Here is a 17808-nt window from a genome sequence, read left to right as displayed (position 1 = left end):
AGTAATGTTTATCGATGGTGACACAACCACTCATTATACTGTGGAAATGAAAATAATGACAATTAGGTACAAAATTGATATCAACAAGGTGTATTTTTTTATATCACCAGAACTTCTTATAAAAAGCATAAAGGTATTCAAAGGCTGAAAAACAGAGATCCGTGAAAATCAAAACAATAAATCGTACGCTGTGTGTCCCGGTTGTTAGGAAAAGTTGCCGGCTATACATTGCTTCTGTTGGCGTCATACATTTAAGGTTGGAGGTCGGGACGGGGAACAATGTGGCATCCACCTGCTGCGGTACCATTCTGTTTTATCTCTGCAAATATATTTAAGATTCACCGGAAACCACGGTTATTTTCCGTAATACCAAGGTAAGCTTGCTACTTGCGGTTTTGGCTTCAAAATATAATAGCAGTCGCTATTCAGATAGAGCCATCATTATGGTCATAAAAGGTTTTAACATTCTTGAAGAACGAGTCGTATTCAGACAAAAGCCTGAACGATCGCGCATAACTAGTATTTGGTATTCAAAGACTAGAATTAACATAGTGGTGGCAGTTATCGTTATCATTACAGAAGTATGTAGTTTGTATTTGTTATTTTAATGTTACATGGTGTGGTAAATGTGTTAATATTAAGTGGTGTATTAGTTCATGTGTAAGTCTGTTCGGCCTTCTCCACGCTCGCATTTAGTATGCTTGTCAACCGCGTTATACCACTCAAGCCGCAGAAGGTGCGAAAACGTCGTAACGTTACTTGTACGTAGGTAGTATGTATGTGTACGGATTATGTATTTTACACGAGCGGAAACACGATGTATATGATGAGCTTAAGTTGATGCATTTTTAAATAAACGACTCAGGAATAGGTTTTAAAAGTAGTTCTCTCTAGATGCATAAAAACAAATGGTTATTTACAATCGATTCTCTTTTAAATTGCTCATATTTCTTTCACGTTTATGACATTTATGCTTCGAGATGAAGATTTATAGACATTGTTCAGTATTATTTTAACTTTTCAACAGCAAAGCATTTTAACGAGTTAACATTTTTAAACTTGGGTATAACAACAGAAGGTACTTAGACTTACTTCTATATAATAATATGATATGTTTAAGCCATCACATTACCTTTCTAACCATACGTTTCAGTAATACCTGTGGTTAGGTACAAATCTGTCCAGACGCTTCGCTCTCACCCCAGGCGTTTCTGAATTTCCCGTTGTCGGGGGAGGCTTTCTTCAGGTGAGGTGGGGGAGGGGTGAAGGGGTGAGGGGTAGACGTGACGAGTTTTTATGATGAGTACAATCAGGACCTGTGGATGCCACGTTCGCGCCACGTGACGGACTGCCTGGCGATGAATACATGCCTCTTGTTTACAACGCAACCACATTAGTATTCTATGTATTTTATAATGCATTTATCTGATTCATACACGTGCAATTGAATGTTTAGGTACTAATACCACCCAAAGCTGTAATCCTTTACATTTATGTCGTAATTCTGTTGTCATAAAACAAATGACTTCTCGAAAGCGTCTTCGTAATTTGAATTAAAGTAATTCAGTTGCTTGTATCATCGAAAGTTTGTAGTTTTGACAAAGTTGCAGTTTCCTTAAATCACGAAGTATTGTAACTACCTTAACTAAAGATTTGTTGATGACGTGCACCGACTTTGGACTAGAAATACATTTTGAATAGCACCTGCCGAACGCAATTTCAACCTCCAGCTTATACCTACAATTAACCTATAGAAATATTCTACAGTATTTCAGGAATCTAAACCTTTCAATTAACTATTAACAGTTGCGCTAAAGAATAGTCCAACGAGGGTGACTCTCTAATTTTTATATAACAGACACATTTCGTGAAACTAGATCTACAATAATTGGAATCAATTCAACACCATCAAATCACATCACATCTATTTTATAAACTAGTATAAATAACTTAAAAAAGACGGTTGTTAAAAAATATTTAATCATAGGCTTTAACGAAACATATGAAAATATACTTTCAAGTTCGTAGTATTGATTTTAATCTCAATCAGATTACATTGCAGTTAATCGATATGTCGATTTGTTTGTAAATTACTGTAGCGTGCTACATTCTTCCCTTGCGAAAGTAATTAACGGTACCTATCATGAATTTTGAGGTCATTGACCGACCCTTACCTCAACACGTGCGCGCTGCTTTAATTTTTGGTAACACACATTATATCATAAAATGGCTTTTATTAAATTAAACATGTACGTGTTTATATTATGCTTTGTCCATTCAAGGGACTGTTTGTCTGACACGTCCAAAATATCAAAATTTGAAATGCTGCAAAATTAAACTGCTGCGAAATTAAATTACGAATTTCAGTGGACTCTACACTTTCTTGATTAAGACGACTGAAAGTTCATGTAGAAATTTTATTAATGGTTTTGTTGACAATTGACAAAAATTGGAATCTGCGTTATTGCTTTTATTTATTTGTAAAGCATATTTTACATGTAAAATGACCTTACCTCTACTATAAGACTTTCTTTTCATATTATTTTTATCAGCTTATATCACAGCTGTACAAGATAACGGCTCTATTTCTGAGTCATAAATGTTTTCGTAATTAGACTGTACATACATAAAAGTGAACTAACAGATTGTATGGCCATGTGCAACTGCTGCCCCATCAATGCAGCTGTCAGATTATCGCTGGCTGCATGCCAGTTTAATCTAATCAACATTTTATGTATTTTTAAAACTTTTATGAATTGTAGAGCGGATAAAACATTATTCGTTTCTCGAGAATGGCAAATAATAAAAGTTAACGACAATTAATTTCGCTAACTACCCGTCTCTCGGAAATTCTTGTGCTAAAGAGATGTCCATTTATTCAAAGGCACCGGCGGCGGCGGAGAGCACGGTTGACGAGTACCGTGCCCACGGCCGCGCCGAACACCGAGCGTCCTCGCTTCACTATTAAAGTTGACTTATTCCGCGCTTTCAAAGGAAATTTTCTGCTTATCATCCTTGACATAGTTGTTATTCATCTGGTTCACACCTAAATATATTTTATGCAAACAATTTCTATGATCTGGTTTGCTTAATTCTGTACCGAGATGTACGAAAATTGGAATATGAATAACATAATTATTGGTCAATAGAGTTCAACTCCCCGATGATACGGGAAATATTTCCATCGAATTAGGTCATCTCATGTAATATGAGAGCGAAACAGGAACCCTCGCATCAAGTCATGGAGGCCGAGCGTGTATTTTTATTTGGCTACTCTACTCGGTGACTGATGACAGATATTGATGGGTCCGATGTTACTCACAGGCTCCCTTGTCATATTTGTCGGTTATTATCGTATGGCGGCTGAGCTAATGTGCAGGAACTTTTATTTATTTGGCAGCTCAATAAACGTAGGATAGCTATACAATTGAAATTAATGGTCTCTTTATACGTAGGTATACAGGCAAGATGTAGAGAGGGATAAGTTGATGTGTATCTAAATATTAAACGAAGTAAACAATACACTTAGAAAACTTGATTGAAGAATCTTAAAACAATTTAATGTCAGCGAAAATGTAACACTTGGAAGTGGAGCACGCAAAAGTTGAAAGGGTAATAATGAAACAATTAAAGCCACCCGAAGCTCTTGAACACGGACGCGACACAATGGCTCTGTTCAGGACACCGCCGAGAGGCTAAAGAATTGCACACAGTTTTATTATTCAGATCACTTGACTAGGTGAAAAAGTGAAGGCGGCTCGAGTGCCTGTTGGGGCCAGAGTGCGTGCTGCGATCCGATCGCAATCCTCAGCGGATGTGCTACCCCTGCGGCCCTGCTAGGCCAATGTTAATTATATACCACCGAGACCCAACCCGTACTTACATTCTTTATTGCGCAACGCAAAACAAAAGACTACTATACAAATTAATAAACAATAGTGTTATAACCCATCTATGTGTGTGTTAGGTTGGATAATTAGATTATAATTACATACATTAGAACAATATAAACAGTTGAGTGACATATACTCCTAAACTATATAGATGTTAGGTGTAAATACTTAAGTTGCATATATTATAAAAAACCAAGCTACACGTGAGCATTTGTTTTTAGTTTTCACACCCTGCACTCGATCACATAAAAAATGTGCTAATAACGTATTTTTTTGTTTCAGATACACTACGTTTCCAATCCAGATTGTAAACGTTGATTTTCAAGGTAAGCACAGTCTAATTTTGTAATAGACGTTAGTAGTTGTGAGAGAAAAGGAAAATTGAATACATATTTCCACTGAAAAATTGTTTAAACTTTTGCGATAGTAACTGAAGCAGCGTATTTTCACAGTTTGGGATCATTTAAAAAACAACTGGTAAGCAATTTAGCCTCGTTTCGTTTATCCCGCTCACCATGCAAAACTGGGTTATAGTGAGATAATAGCTGCCCATCTCGTTTGTTTTCCTCCATTGTTTGCATTCTCAGCAGCGCTGTTACGGACTATATTTTATTGAAAAAACTTCTCGAAGTTAATAGGTGAACAATGTTTGGCGTTTTCACTGGGAGTTGTTCAGCGTTCTGTTATTGCCTCTCTGTGTCCGCAATTCACTGTGAATGTCCGTAAACAAAAATTTCAATGAAAATATCCGGCTATGGATAACTATCCGTGCACTCGTATCGGTAACTAGTTCAAACATCCGTTTCATAACAAATGCTACGTGTGTGAATAACAAGATTACAATGTGAGCAGGAGCCCGTTACGTAACAGTGTTCCATCTGCACTCAGACTACACACTCATTAGTTTTGGGCTCTGTTATTGATGTGAGTTTCCATTAATCAAACAAGAAATGACTATTTCAATTTCGGTTTTTCGTGAAAATATGTTTAGTGTAACACATAAGTTCTTCTTTATGTCTAGTTTAAAATCGTATCCCAGCATTCCATGGCAACTAGTGATTTAATTATATCTTTATCATGAATACTGAATGACAAACCCCTTCGACAAACTAATTATAAGTAAGCCTATGGCATGACGCTGAGTTATTTATCTAACTGAAATAAAGCATCTTTTAGCAGAAATTGGAGTAACGCGACCGCTGTAGCTAAATGAAAGTTTGTTTGTTGTCCGCGTGCTTGTCGCGCGCTCGCTGGGAGCCGTTCTGCTGACTCCGCTGATTTAGGGGGAAACTTTCCTTGTTTTGCATTTTACTGGAGCACGGGGAAAGTCGCCCCCGAGATTTGAATATTTTAGAAGTGGCGTAACTTCGCTAAGGTGTGTCCCTTTATGGGACTTCCAAGCAATTGCCTCACATGCTTTCAAGGGAGGTAATTGAAACACGTTTCCCAGAGTTAAGTGCAAATAATAATTTCAAAGAAAGCGTCTGTTACGTAAAAAGGTTAGATAAAAGATTGTGCAATGGGATAGGTCAATTCTATTTCCGCAGTGACAGTCATTTATTTCCTTTGTGCTCGTGTCGGTGCAGAATCCACGTGAAACGAGTGCGGGTTTTGTCTCTTTCTCTGAAACAGGTTAAGTAAATAGTGAGATCGCTATTCATAATGGACGAGTGGAATCTCCACGTTCAGCTAAATAGAATTTGCGCTTTATCTGATTCAGTTTTTAATTAACTTCGTATTACTCTTTTATTAGTACAGCGAACTTGTTTTTTGCTGTGAGAATTCGTAATCGTCGATGCATGAGACATTGCGAAGAGAATAATGCACTTGTATCGCACTGTAATTAGTTGCGTCAAACAGTTTGTTTTTCTCTTATTATCATTGTAGATAGTGTGACAGACAGCAATGCCCCGATGGCAATAATTGTGAGCGATCTTAGTTCCACATGAGTGTAAAGCAGTATTATGATAATTTATAAATAGCATTAAGTTTTGACATTTCAAAGAATCCAGCATACGAAGAAAGCATCTTTTAGATACAGATTGTGATTTTCCTTTTCTTGCTGTAAAGTTTTTATAAGCAAGTTTGTATGGTTGTGGATTATGTTACGTTTTAAAGCATATCTATAAACTCTTCAAGTCATACACATGTTTATTTTCGGTTGTTTACTAATATTTAGATTTTCTTATTTACTATGTTTTTTATTCTCTTACCTATTTACATAATATGGACAGTAGCAATACTGGGTAGGACTGAAACTGGGACAAAGATTTTTAAAATACTTACCTACCCATAATAAAGTAGACTACGAAAAAAACTACAATACAAAAGTATGACATAATTTGTTAATGAAACAAAACTCTTCCCGTTAAATAATTAGGCGATGGAAGCCTTAAAAGAATTAAAGTTGAATAGACGTTTCGTGAATACGAAAAGAAAACGAGCCGGGAATCAACGACGTAATCAGATTACGACCTTTTTGATATACTGACATATTTGGGTCATCGGAATCCTTTGAAGTTACTTAGGTACCAATCGATACGGTACCCTATTAATTGAAAGTGCGCTGTCATGTAACAATGTAACGCATTGTTATATACAAACTCATAGATGAAAGATAAACATCGTAAATTCATCAATTCACTATCAAAATATTTAACCGCATTGTGCTTTACTGTGTTTTCAACCAATCGTGTCAGCGCAATATGTGTTCTAGTTTATTTTTCATTTTACTATTTCTGTATGAAAAGCACAGTAGTGTATCACATTTCAATGTTTGTCTACGTTCTATCAGTTTCCGCCTCGATGCATACTGGTGCAATATTTTTTTGCTTGTTGTAAACTAGGCACTAGACAACATCATTTTTCTCGTTTTTCTTTGTTGTCCGGGTGGAGTTGTCGAGTGATTTCTCATACAGGCAGCTATGTTGTGAACATTCCTAAAACTATTTTTAGTCAGCTTTGCCAAAAGGGTCGTCGTCTATGGACGGTATTTAATGGAATCAATTAGTAATTTGCTTATTTCTAATTGGCACTACAAATAAACAATGTAATCAATAGATTCCAACTAGACACTCGACTGGAAACAATAGCAGCCACTTAGTAAGAACTGAATGTTCCAAACTGGTTTATTAGTAAAACAAACTTGCGTAAAGTTCACCGGTCAAAGGTCTCTAATCTCAGTCGTGGAGCTAGGTGAATGTTGTTAAGTTGTTGATGAATCTATATCGAATTATAATGCGAGGTCGTCGGCCCCGGCGCCGCGCCCGCGCCGTCCTGCCACCGCGCCGCCGCCGCACCGCGCCGCTGGCCAATAATCCGGTTAGGGCGACCGCACGCGCCGCCGGCGCTGCCCTGATCGAAATGTAATTGGGTGTGCTCACCTGTCGCACCGCACACCTATTAGAATCAATTTCTGAAATATGAAGCTAGGACAACATGTTTAGATACAACGTCGAAACTGTCATCACATGATATCCCGTGTCATCTCAAATGTCGATAAAATTGATTTAGCTTGAGATGGATTTGTAATAGATGAGGCTGTTGCTTCGTTGATTCCTCATCAATGATTACGAGATATTGATTGCCCAGTTACAAGTTCACTGGACCATAGGTATGTTAGGAATAAATACGATCAGAAAATTCTTTTTTTATATCAAATGCTTGTTATAATAGGGGACAGAGAAGCAGCAGCTAGTTTAACTTAGCAGTTTAATTAAAGGTTAAAGAGTAACGGTTTGCGACGATGACATTTTAGATATTTTTTATTAGACTAATGCAACATACCTTGTTTCATGTGATATAATGTGTGTATGCCTGTACACTGAACTGACAAAAAATACAAAAGGGGTCAGGGGGAATAAGTAATTAAACGAGTGTGCCGTTTACACAATGGTTTGACGATTTGTATGTATGCATGCCACGGGTTAAATGGATTATATTTTTAATAAAGCATTTTTGGGTCATCATATCAGCCGTGAAATTCAATGGGACAGCTATGAATGTAAAAAATACCTTCATATTAATAACACTTTCAAAATTAAAATCGTTTAATGACCACGAATTTACTGGTTTGTTGAACTATTTAATAGTTATTTAGCTATTTTTTCAGAAAAATGTTTAGTTAACAACGGTATTTAATATAAGATAACACAAATTACTATTGACAGCCTGTCTTAATTTCCAGACAAAGTATCTGTACCGCAATTATTTACAGTCGGTACTGTCGAGTATCGAGAGTTTGACATATAAAATGTAGGTATTGACAAAATAGTTCTTACGGAGCCTTGTAAAGGCGCTAAACAGATTATCGTGTAAATTTTCTTGATAGCTAGGCGGTTGCCGGTAGTCAATAGTAAAAGAAAATCGAGCTACGGAATTAAATATTTTGTCACACTAAACCATTTGATAGAAATACTTAATTTTATTACTTATCGATCCTTCCAGTCAAAAACTATCAGTATGCAGTTAACATTTGGTACAGCTTGTACTGTCACTCGCATGCTTGGACCTATCAAAACTCGCTCACGATTCACAGCTGTTGCTAACCGAGCGTTACAAAGTCAAATTGAAATGTCAGCCTTCCAAATATTCACGTATCGTAACGTACACGTCTGCGACTGTTAGCTTATTTGTAATCCACCATGTTGCTCCGTTTGTTTCAGGACAGCATCATTCGCTTGCACTTAATTGTTACTCTTAACTCCAATTCAATTTGTGTCAAATATTTTGCAACTTTTATTGGCTTTTAGCGAACTATACAGCGTGAAATATAATATATTGATTCCGAAATTAGGGTCGAGAAAAAAGTGTAGTCCTATATAAACCCTGTCAAGCAGAAAAATCTAAGTAACAAAAGTGAGAAATGTTTAAAGTTAAATTAACTGTAGGTAACTGTAGGAGCACTGATACCAAAATAGTTACTGGTTATTGGCGATTATAGCCAACTTCTTTTTGTGTCTCTGGATAACCCTTAGGTAGACTAAGAGAACGCCTTAGGCATTAAGACCGCCTAGTACATTCTTTAAGTGTTTGAAGTTTTCAATAAAGAAATACAGTAATTTACACAAATACGATAACTAGTAAATCCAGGACAATTACTAGGTAATTAAGTAATAGTAGATGTGTAATGACGATCACTGGTGAAACGTTAGTGTATCATATCATCTCTAGTTTGATGAGATGCAAACTAGTGGTATTACTCGACGCGATTACAGCATTACCTCGGTAACCGGATTGACGCGGCTACCAGTTATTAGGCTTCAGATCAAACGCTTGTGTTTGCTTATGCACTGTTGCTCTGTTCAATCAAACAGGATTTACACTAAGGAAAGTTTTATGAGTTATGTGTAAAAAGAATAGAGTTTCTGATAAATTTGGTAACATTATTTACGAAAATCGACAGAATACGGTTATTTGTCTTTACAACACGTATTTGGTACAGGTCAAATTTACTTAAATGTAGAACAGGTTTTAGCATTATTGCATGTCCTGACAAGAATAATATAGAGGTCAGCAATTTAACTTCTATTACTGAAACATGGAGCTTTGTCTGCATTTTCATTGGTAAAAATAAGGTCTATTTATTCGTTCTCTTGTTTGCATTCAACCTTCTTTATAATAAGGGTATTTTAAACATTAATGGGTATTGAATGGTGTGGTGCGATTCCGATCGTTGTCATTCATTTCCGGGACATCTGCAGCCTGTGGGTGGTGGCCTTGTCCGACTTCAAAGCGATACTACAACTCCAAGTATATGGGCCGGGAGTCGGCCGGCGCGTGTAACCTTTCACCTTTTATTATTTATTACACATACAAATATTACCCCTAGAAGACCCACGATATTTGCGAAAGATATAACTAAAAACTATACCTATTTTATATTGTTACCTGTTTAATATTTATTCAGTGTTCCTTTGAAGAAATAGTATTTTAGTTTGAAATAGTTTTGGGTCTTGACAGGTCATTGAAAGAAAATACGAACGAGTTTTGAAACATTTATGTTCCTACTGAAGTAGATCGTTTTATTTAGTGATGTTAGCCCTTTAACTTGACTATATGCGGCGTTATTTTCCGTGGTGCTGCCTGTCTTCTGATCTTCGAGTCAGCAATTTTTTTAAATGCTTCTCGCCCGGACTGGAATATTCATACTATTTTTAAATTAATATTCTCGCACGATTATTTTAAATCTTCTGATAAATAAACAGTCATTTATCAAACGTTCCTTTATCCCGCTTTATAATGACAAAAAAATTGCTCATCATTTTCGAGTGGGCTAAAAAGAGTTCATGCTATAGTGCAAAAAAGTTACAATTGAAATTATTATAAGAACATTACAAACCTCTGAATCCAATTCCTTTAACTGGCTGACGTATGGTCTAAATGCGAGCTTCTCTGAGCCCTAAATAAAAAAATAATATCAGTTTTCAATATTATTAAAAAAATGCGAAGTCGATCATAAAGTACACTACTAAATAAGCATATTACATTAGATTAATTTGAAATATTATTATGTCGTAACATTTTTACAACTGGCCAGAGTAGTAAGTCAACGTGTTAATTTTCTTTATCAAGATTTTTACGTTTTAACTTTTCATTTGACCTGTTTACACATCTTCTGGTTAGAAAAAGAGGAGTATAAAGAATCGTATTACGGAGTATGTAAATTTATCCGCGGTCTAAATGCTAGTGTAAGCAACTATGGATCATGAGGTCTTGGGATCGACTTAGTCGGGCAAAGATTCGAGATTTATCAGATGAAAATTCTCAGAAGTACGTTTCAACCCAATGTTTGGTAATGTGTCCGGTAAATCATAATAGGACTAAAGATAGTTCAAAAATAGGACTAAAGATGAATGACAAAATGCTATTGAACATCAATGCACGTCAAGGCATTTGGAAATTAAGTTATATAGGTACAAAAAATTAACCTTGGTTGATTAAACATTTTAAATACTTTAATGAAAAAAATTTCAAATATAAGGATTGTTTTAAGATAATTTAGAGAATCGTGTTAAATAAGCTGGTGTGTCGAAAATATTTTTGAGGTTTTATTTTAATGATGTATGAAATAGGTATCCTAATCTTGGCTATTTTTATTTATTTTGTACAAAGTTTTTCAATATGTTAGGTCGGGGAAAAAGTCTTTTCGCATTATTGTATGTATGAATTGTATAAAATCTTTTCTCTACACAAAAAGCTCGATATTTGGGTACCTCACGAGCTCACTGAAAGAAACCTAATGAACCGTGTACTCATTTGTGATTCTTGAAGCCAAAGAGATTTTATTACAAGTTCATACATAGGTACTATAATGCGAAAAGACTTTTTCCCCGACCTATAGTATAATCGTCCGAAAAACAAATAAAAAAGATTAAGTATTAAATACCTGTTTACCATCTTCTCTGGAACTTTCATCGTAGTAGGCACCATGTTGTTTCTCTGACGAGCTCTTTGCTTTGTCTTCATCACTTGGGTCCTTTCCTTCTACAGATGTTGTTTTTCCTTCATCATCGGAACCACTACCGGACGCACTACCCGACGCTGAAATTGATTCCGTGACGGGCCGCAAAGGTTTTGTAAACTCTAAAAAATTAAGAATCGATGAAGTTTGTTTTTCATGATACATATTAAGACGTAAGCTTACAGAAGAAAGAAAACTGGCGTATTGTGTAGAACAGTTGCTCGGAAAATTAAAACTTGTCTTTTTATTCAGCTGACCGTGGATAAAAGCAAATATAAGTTGTGTTTTTAAAAATGTGTTAAAAGAAAAAGAAATAATTTTATACTCACTCAATGGATCTTGATAAAGCAGAATACTATTAAAGTATTCTTCCAAATTTTCTATGTTTCTACTTTTTCCTATAAGATCACAAAAACAATTTCGAGTACTTTTACAATATAATGCTATTGCTTCATACGAAAATATAAACAAAGGTTACCTTGGACGACGTTTTCTGGTTTAACTAGTAACATGTGGTTTTTGACTGTGATAAACGATAAAATATAATTAATTAGTTGTTCAAATAATAACACTTCAGTTTTTATTGTCACACTGCTGGGCAAAAGTTTTCTCTCTCTGATTAACTATTGCCAGCATCATCCGAGTATCTTTCTTAGGGTTTGTTAGAAAAAAATCAGACGTGATATAATAATAATCACCATTAAGTGATAAGCTACTTTAAAAGTACCAACTTAGTACTTTATGCAAAAAGAAGGCATTATTATATTTTTCGACAATACCCGCTCACATATACGTAGTAACCATAATAATATTAATATTTCAGAGAGGTTAAATAATTAAATGCTACTTACTTATTCTCTCAACATCTTCGTCTATTGGGTCAATTCCCACTGTGGACGTAACGAATAAATTAGTTATTTTTCTTATCATATGGTTAGTGGTCAACCTAGTGGCAGAGTTGTTCAAGCCGCCCGAAGGCCTTTGTAGATGACGTAATACGTGGCTTACTAAATTAATAAAAAATTTACATATTCTGTAGAGTCCAATACACATTCTTTTGTTTACGTACAGCTGTTAGAATATCATGTGTTTTTAATAAACTTATTATCGCTACGTTATATATAATAGTTAATGAAGCATTGGTGTTTATAATAGATTGTTTAATCTTACACATCCTTCGGAGATTTTGAGGCATAGGTTCCGGTTTATCAGTAGTTGGAACAAATTCTGTAAAGTAAATTAAATGAATTTTGCATTTTGTGGAATAATCATATTTATTCGTGACAGTCACCCCCCTGCCGTAAATTTTAATAATATGTTGGTAAATTTTTTTTTACTCTTCTACGAATCACATAGAAACGGCTTAACCGATTTGGATAAAAAAAACCGGTACAATGATAGTTCGCTTAAGAACGCATTTGGTGCCTATGGCTTATGCTAGCTAATGTACAAAAACAGCATATTAGCGAACATACCTACAGTTAAAATGCACCTTAAGGATTTTGGTTGTATATAAATTAATATATTTTTTCAATAATTCACAACTCACCTTCAAATGCTTTAATGATCCTGTTAGTATCGTTCAAACATGGCGCATTTAAGAAACAAGTGTCCATATCATGCGGATCTTTACATTCATATTCCCACGTGCACTTGGTTTTGTTTGCATCTGAAATTAAAACAGGCCCTTAATTTTAACACTGTTTTTTAGGGCCTTTATATAACCCAGGAAATCGCAAAAGTCAATTGTCATAACACTGTACATTGTACAAGCGACATCAAAAATATATTTACACTACCGCGTTTTAATTTTAGTTTATTAATGAAAATAGTTAAATTATGACTGTAAATTAATATGAAAGTAATTTTACAACCACTGCGTATTGTCTGTTGATCAAAAGCATTTATATTATCATACAAAAGGTGAAAATGTTACAGTGAATGCATATTACCGATGCTAACTGTAAACAAACATTCTATAACATTTTGATAACGTTTATAATATAATTTATCGGTTTAATAAATACATTTGACTTTACATTTCATCCAAAAAAGTACAATTAAACATGTGACACAAAAATATTTTAATTGTATTTTGATAAGAATTGATAATTAATTTTCAAAAATGTAGTTTAATTTACCTCTTCTTGAAAAGTTCTTTCTCATTTTCTTATTCTTTTCTCGTTTAGCGTCTTTTTTACGTGAGCGTCTGGCCCTCTTCCTGTTTTTAGGTTTTTTTCTTACTTGAACACCATGTTTATTTTTCAGTCCAGAATTAACAATTAAATGCCGATTCTTCGCCATTTTCTTTTTTATCTTTTGCACTATAAAATTGGAATTTAATTAACATAGTAATTAAATGTTGTAAAAGTAACAAAAGTATAGGTAATTAATTATTTACTTATTTGTCTTCTCCTGATTTTCTCCCTTTTCAGTCTCTTTTTCTGTTGCCTTTTACTTTCGTTCTTCCTTAGCACTGCAAGTTAAAAATGTTGGCGATTACATACAATTCATGTAGACAATCAACCTAATTAAAATCTTATAATTTTACCTTTTGTTTAAGTTTATACAAGTGTACCTGTATCGCGATCTACCACAATCGACTATCAACAACTGTCTAGCTATTGAGAAATTTTGTATAAAACTCTGATCAGCGCCTCAAGTGGGCACTGAAAGTTCTATTTTTCAGTATGATTTATGTGTCAAACTTGATAGTACCGACTGTACAGAATTGCACTATAGAAATGTATAAAAAGCTAACTTCTCTTTACTTACATTTATATCGGCATTTTCTAGGTGATCGGAGCCAATTACTAACTTTACCTGTCATACCACAAATTACATTAACAGTTAAAAAAATCTTGAATAAATAATATTAGTACTATCTCTATAAGCGATATTTATGAAATAAATACCATACCTTCTTCACCTGTTTCACGTGGCTGTGTCCTCATTATAAACCTCACTAGGTACCTGCGATCAGCTACTGTCGAGTTAATAATATCAGTTTGGTATTAAATATGTATTAAACACTATACTACATTATTTATTTGTATTTTAACTGTATACCTTCGCCGTTTAAAGCCAAAGCTTGGAGTGCGTCCAAACCTGGGATATCCTCGTCTACAAGCAAATAATAAAACAATAAATAATGCAGTCAAAAATAGTTTCATAAATTAATGATAACCTTGTAAGTACCTCGTAAGATTACTATCCTTTTCGTAGTAAAAACTGAAAAGAAATGAAATTAATTAAAACTTCTCTTGTACGGTGTTGCATATGTGCAGAACTTATATATTTCGTGGTTGCAGGTGCGAACCCAAAGCAATGACTTTTCGAATTAATGTGTGTATTAGAAATAATTATCACTTATAGTCTTCATTTCTTTAATCTTAAAAATTTTGCGATTATTTTTTAATTTGTATAGTGTTTAATGACTAATAGAAAGGACTTTGTTTGTTTTTTTATGACTGAGTATAATATTATTTTTATACGTACAGTATGCAGAAAAGATAGAATCCGCCATGTCTTGTAGCGATTTACTTTTACTGATAATTCCTTGACCCTCTGGAATAAAATTAAAAATATTAACCAATTATATTTTAAATAAGCAAATTATATTTAAACCCCAACGCGTATTGACCATGGACCACCGTAGTGGACTCAATGCCTATGCCCTTTCTCATTCTGAAAGGAGGCCACTACGCATCAGTGGGAGAGTCATGAAAAATAATGATTAAATTATTAATGTATACTTGCGTCCCATCGGCGTCTGCACTGTAATATAATACACTCACATTATCAAGTATTCCAAATTACAAAATTCTAGATTGATAATATGTGTGAATTTAAAAATGAGAGTGGCGACGTCGACTACCGTGTTGTGTCCACATGTTCTGGAGAAAGCCACTATTACAAGAAATTCCTAAAATCTTCGATCGCAACTTAATCATTCAGAGTGTAAAAAATGCGCTACAGAGAATCGAACCCTCCATTACTGCGGGACAGTGCATCCAGTGGTATTCAAAAGTTTCCTTATTTATAGAATCGATGGCAAGTTACGTGCATACTTACGTTTAGATTTAAATTTCTTTGTGAGTGGTATTAGTTCTAGAGGAGTAAAAGTATCACCTGAAAATAAAACATTTTTTTATACAATTTCTTTCAAATGAATAGAGCTAAACCAAAGTCATTGTGATTTAGTTTTTTAAATTGATGTTTTCAAACGCGATTACAAAGTATTGTAAACTAAGTGTTTACCAGCCGAGAACCCGCTCCCATCTGAAAAAAAAACATTTTAAAATATTAACAAGACTTGACCGGTATTATATGCAGTTTACAATCACGAAATTTCGAATCGTATCGAGATCCTATCGTCTAAATGTCAAACGGTTGGTAGACTGACGGACTGGCATTTTACACCTGTAATAATAATATTCCATAGATGGGTGGCCGCATAGTGGTATTTGAACTGGGCGTCTCCGTGCTTCGGAGGGCACCTAAAAAGTCGGTCCCGGTTGTTGTCAATTAAGATAACAGACGTTAAGCCATGTCAAAGGCCTCTCGGGCGGCTTGAACAACTTTGACTCTAGGTTGACCACTAACCATACGATAAGAAGAAGAATCAACTTACACCGATAGTAATATAACTCAAAGTATAATAAATATATTTGACATCATTTTTTACCGATTAAAAGTATGCAGAATATAAGAGTAGAGTAGGGACGTTACTGACTTGCAACGTCCAACGCAGATAAAGTATGAACCGTTTAAAATGATGACGAGAATTCATTTTCGCAGTGTCGCTTTTAAACTGACGCGATGATACTTTACTTTCACTCTACTTAATTAAATACAAAATAACGCTTTAGTTAATAAGTTTCAACGAATGCTACGAACCGTAACAATTTTATTTACTCTGTTTAATGTCAACGCATCAGTGCGGGGAGGACTTCCTACCTCTATCTACTTCTGACTGTATTAAAAACTGATTAGCGCGTCTAGAGTACACCCCACAAACTATTTTCTTCAAGTAATTTTAATTGTCAAACATTTTAGTCGATAGAATAGACTGTAGAAAATCGCGCTACTATATAAGAAGCATATTTTGTTAAGTTTGTTAATCATTTGCGTATTTTTATTACTTACCATTTTCTTTATCATCATCGTCGCCACCACCGTCATCATCATCATCATCATCATCATCGTTATCACCACCCCCACCACCCTCGTCATCATCGTCGTCGTCGTCATCATCACCACCTCCACCGCCACCGCCGCCCCCCTCGTCATCATCGTCATCATCGTCGTCATCGTCATCATCGCCTCCAGCATCCGAGAGTTTGTCATATTCTTCGTCACTTAACCCATCATTATAAATTTCACCACTTATTCCACTTTCATTGACACCATCAGAGCGGAGTGCTCCTCCCTTGTGCTTTGTTGGGTCAGTGCGAACTTTTTCGTGCAGATTTTTGACATTTTTACCTAAAAAGCACTCATATTAATTGTAATTTCCTGAATATACGACAAACGTTATAATGTGGTAGACATAAGATTTATTTTTTAAACCAACCTGAATTAATCCGTGGCTCTGTAGTAACCTAAGTAAATTAGATTAATGAACTGTGTTGAAATTTATTTTCAATATTTTACATTTTGATTTAGTGAAACTATCTTACCAGAGCAAATATTTGTAGGAATACTAAGAATGACCATATATTTGTATTCCACATGGTATCACATCGTATGAAAGTCGACATATGTTGAGGGCAAAAAACAATAATTCTTCTGAAGTAATTACATCTATTTAATGAAATTGCAGTTACCGTGAAATGCGCATGGTTTATCAGCTTTCGCTTCGCTAGTTTTGCGTTGCGCGACTGATAGTACAAGTAATACTAAACTTATCGAATGACTTTATTGTTCAAACATCGATATTCCTAAAGGCACGACTATGGACACGTTTAGATATCAAAAATAGATTTAGTGGTCACGACAAACACTTTTTAAATTGTTCACAGCAGGGGTTCCTGCAGCGGAAACTATTTCAAGTTTTGAAAGACTATCATTTTGATACACCAGATTTGGGCCGTAACAATAAAATGAAAGTAGAAATCAAGTAAAATATCGATCTAGGAAGACTACTATGGAATTAATGATAAGATACGTTTGCCGAGGTTGGTCAGTGGATGGGCAACGATCACCTTTTCGTACAAAATTTCTGAATAGCTAGCAGGTTGTCGACAGTCGATAGTAGTAGGGGATCGTTCCTTCAGCCATCGGGCATGCATCGGTATTATGTTTGTGAGAAGTGATACGAATATTGATAGGAATATCCTTTTCGAAAAACTCCGTGATTATTTTGGACCTATTTAATTTCATATTCATAGCCTATTTAAAATAGAGACGTCGACATCATAGAGTATAGAGTCTAATTTGGTAGAAATGAGA

At 34.9% G+C, this 17808-nt stretch overlaps 2 protein-coding genes across 4 annotated transcripts in view; one reads left to right on the top strand and one right to left on the bottom strand.

Annotated features, from left to right (window-relative positions):
• LOC142987509 (uncharacterized) overlaps window positions 1-17808 on the top strand; it is a 110603-nt gene that overhangs the window by 18182 nt on the left and 74613 nt on the right. The window contains exon 2 of the mRNA XM_076136322.1: window positions 4176-4219. The gene's annotated coding sequence lies outside the window, so the exon portion shown is untranslated. The remainder of the gene's footprint in view (window positions 1-4175; window positions 4220-17808) is intronic.
• Window positions 9877-17174, bottom strand: LOC142987508 (uncharacterized). Of its 3 annotated transcripts, none has more exons than XM_076136321.1 (21): window positions 17037-17174; window positions 16931-16958; window positions 16504-16842; window positions 15616-15636; window positions 15430-15486; window positions 15115-15132; window positions 14854-14922; window positions 14554-14586; window positions 14425-14478; window positions 14276-14341; window positions 14131-14178; window positions 13757-13831; window positions 13497-13679; window positions 12905-13024; window positions 12526-12582; window positions 12207-12245; window positions 11834-11878; window positions 11685-11753; window positions 11281-11477; window positions 10234-10293; window positions 9877-10042 (listed from the first exon to the last, which is right to left on the bottom strand). In XM_076136321.1, the coding sequence occupies exons 1-21, from the start codon at window positions 17115-17117 to the stop codon at window positions 9959-9961; spliced, it is 1743 nt and encodes a 580-aa protein (XP_075992436.1). In that variant the 5' UTR covers window positions 17118-17174; the 3' UTR covers window positions 9877-9958. The 3 variants fall into 3 exon arrangements, with proteins under 3 accessions (XP_075992436.1, XP_075992433.1, XP_075992435.1); XM_076136318.1 differs by having other exon boundaries at window positions 9877-10028; XM_076136320.1 differs by having other exon boundaries at window positions 9877-10028; window positions 14276-14338.

The sequence above is a fragment of the Anticarsia gemmatalis genome, chromosome 3, assembly GCF_050436995.1.
Source record: "Anticarsia gemmatalis isolate Benzon Research Colony breed Stoneville strain chromosome 3, ilAntGemm2 primary, whole genome shotgun sequence".
In the NCBI taxonomy this organism is placed as follows: domain Eukaryota; kingdom Metazoa; phylum Arthropoda; class Insecta; order Lepidoptera; family Erebidae; genus Anticarsia; species Anticarsia gemmatalis.
Note: the sequence above shows the minus strand (reverse complement) of the source record. Positions and strands in the feature narration are given on the sequence as shown.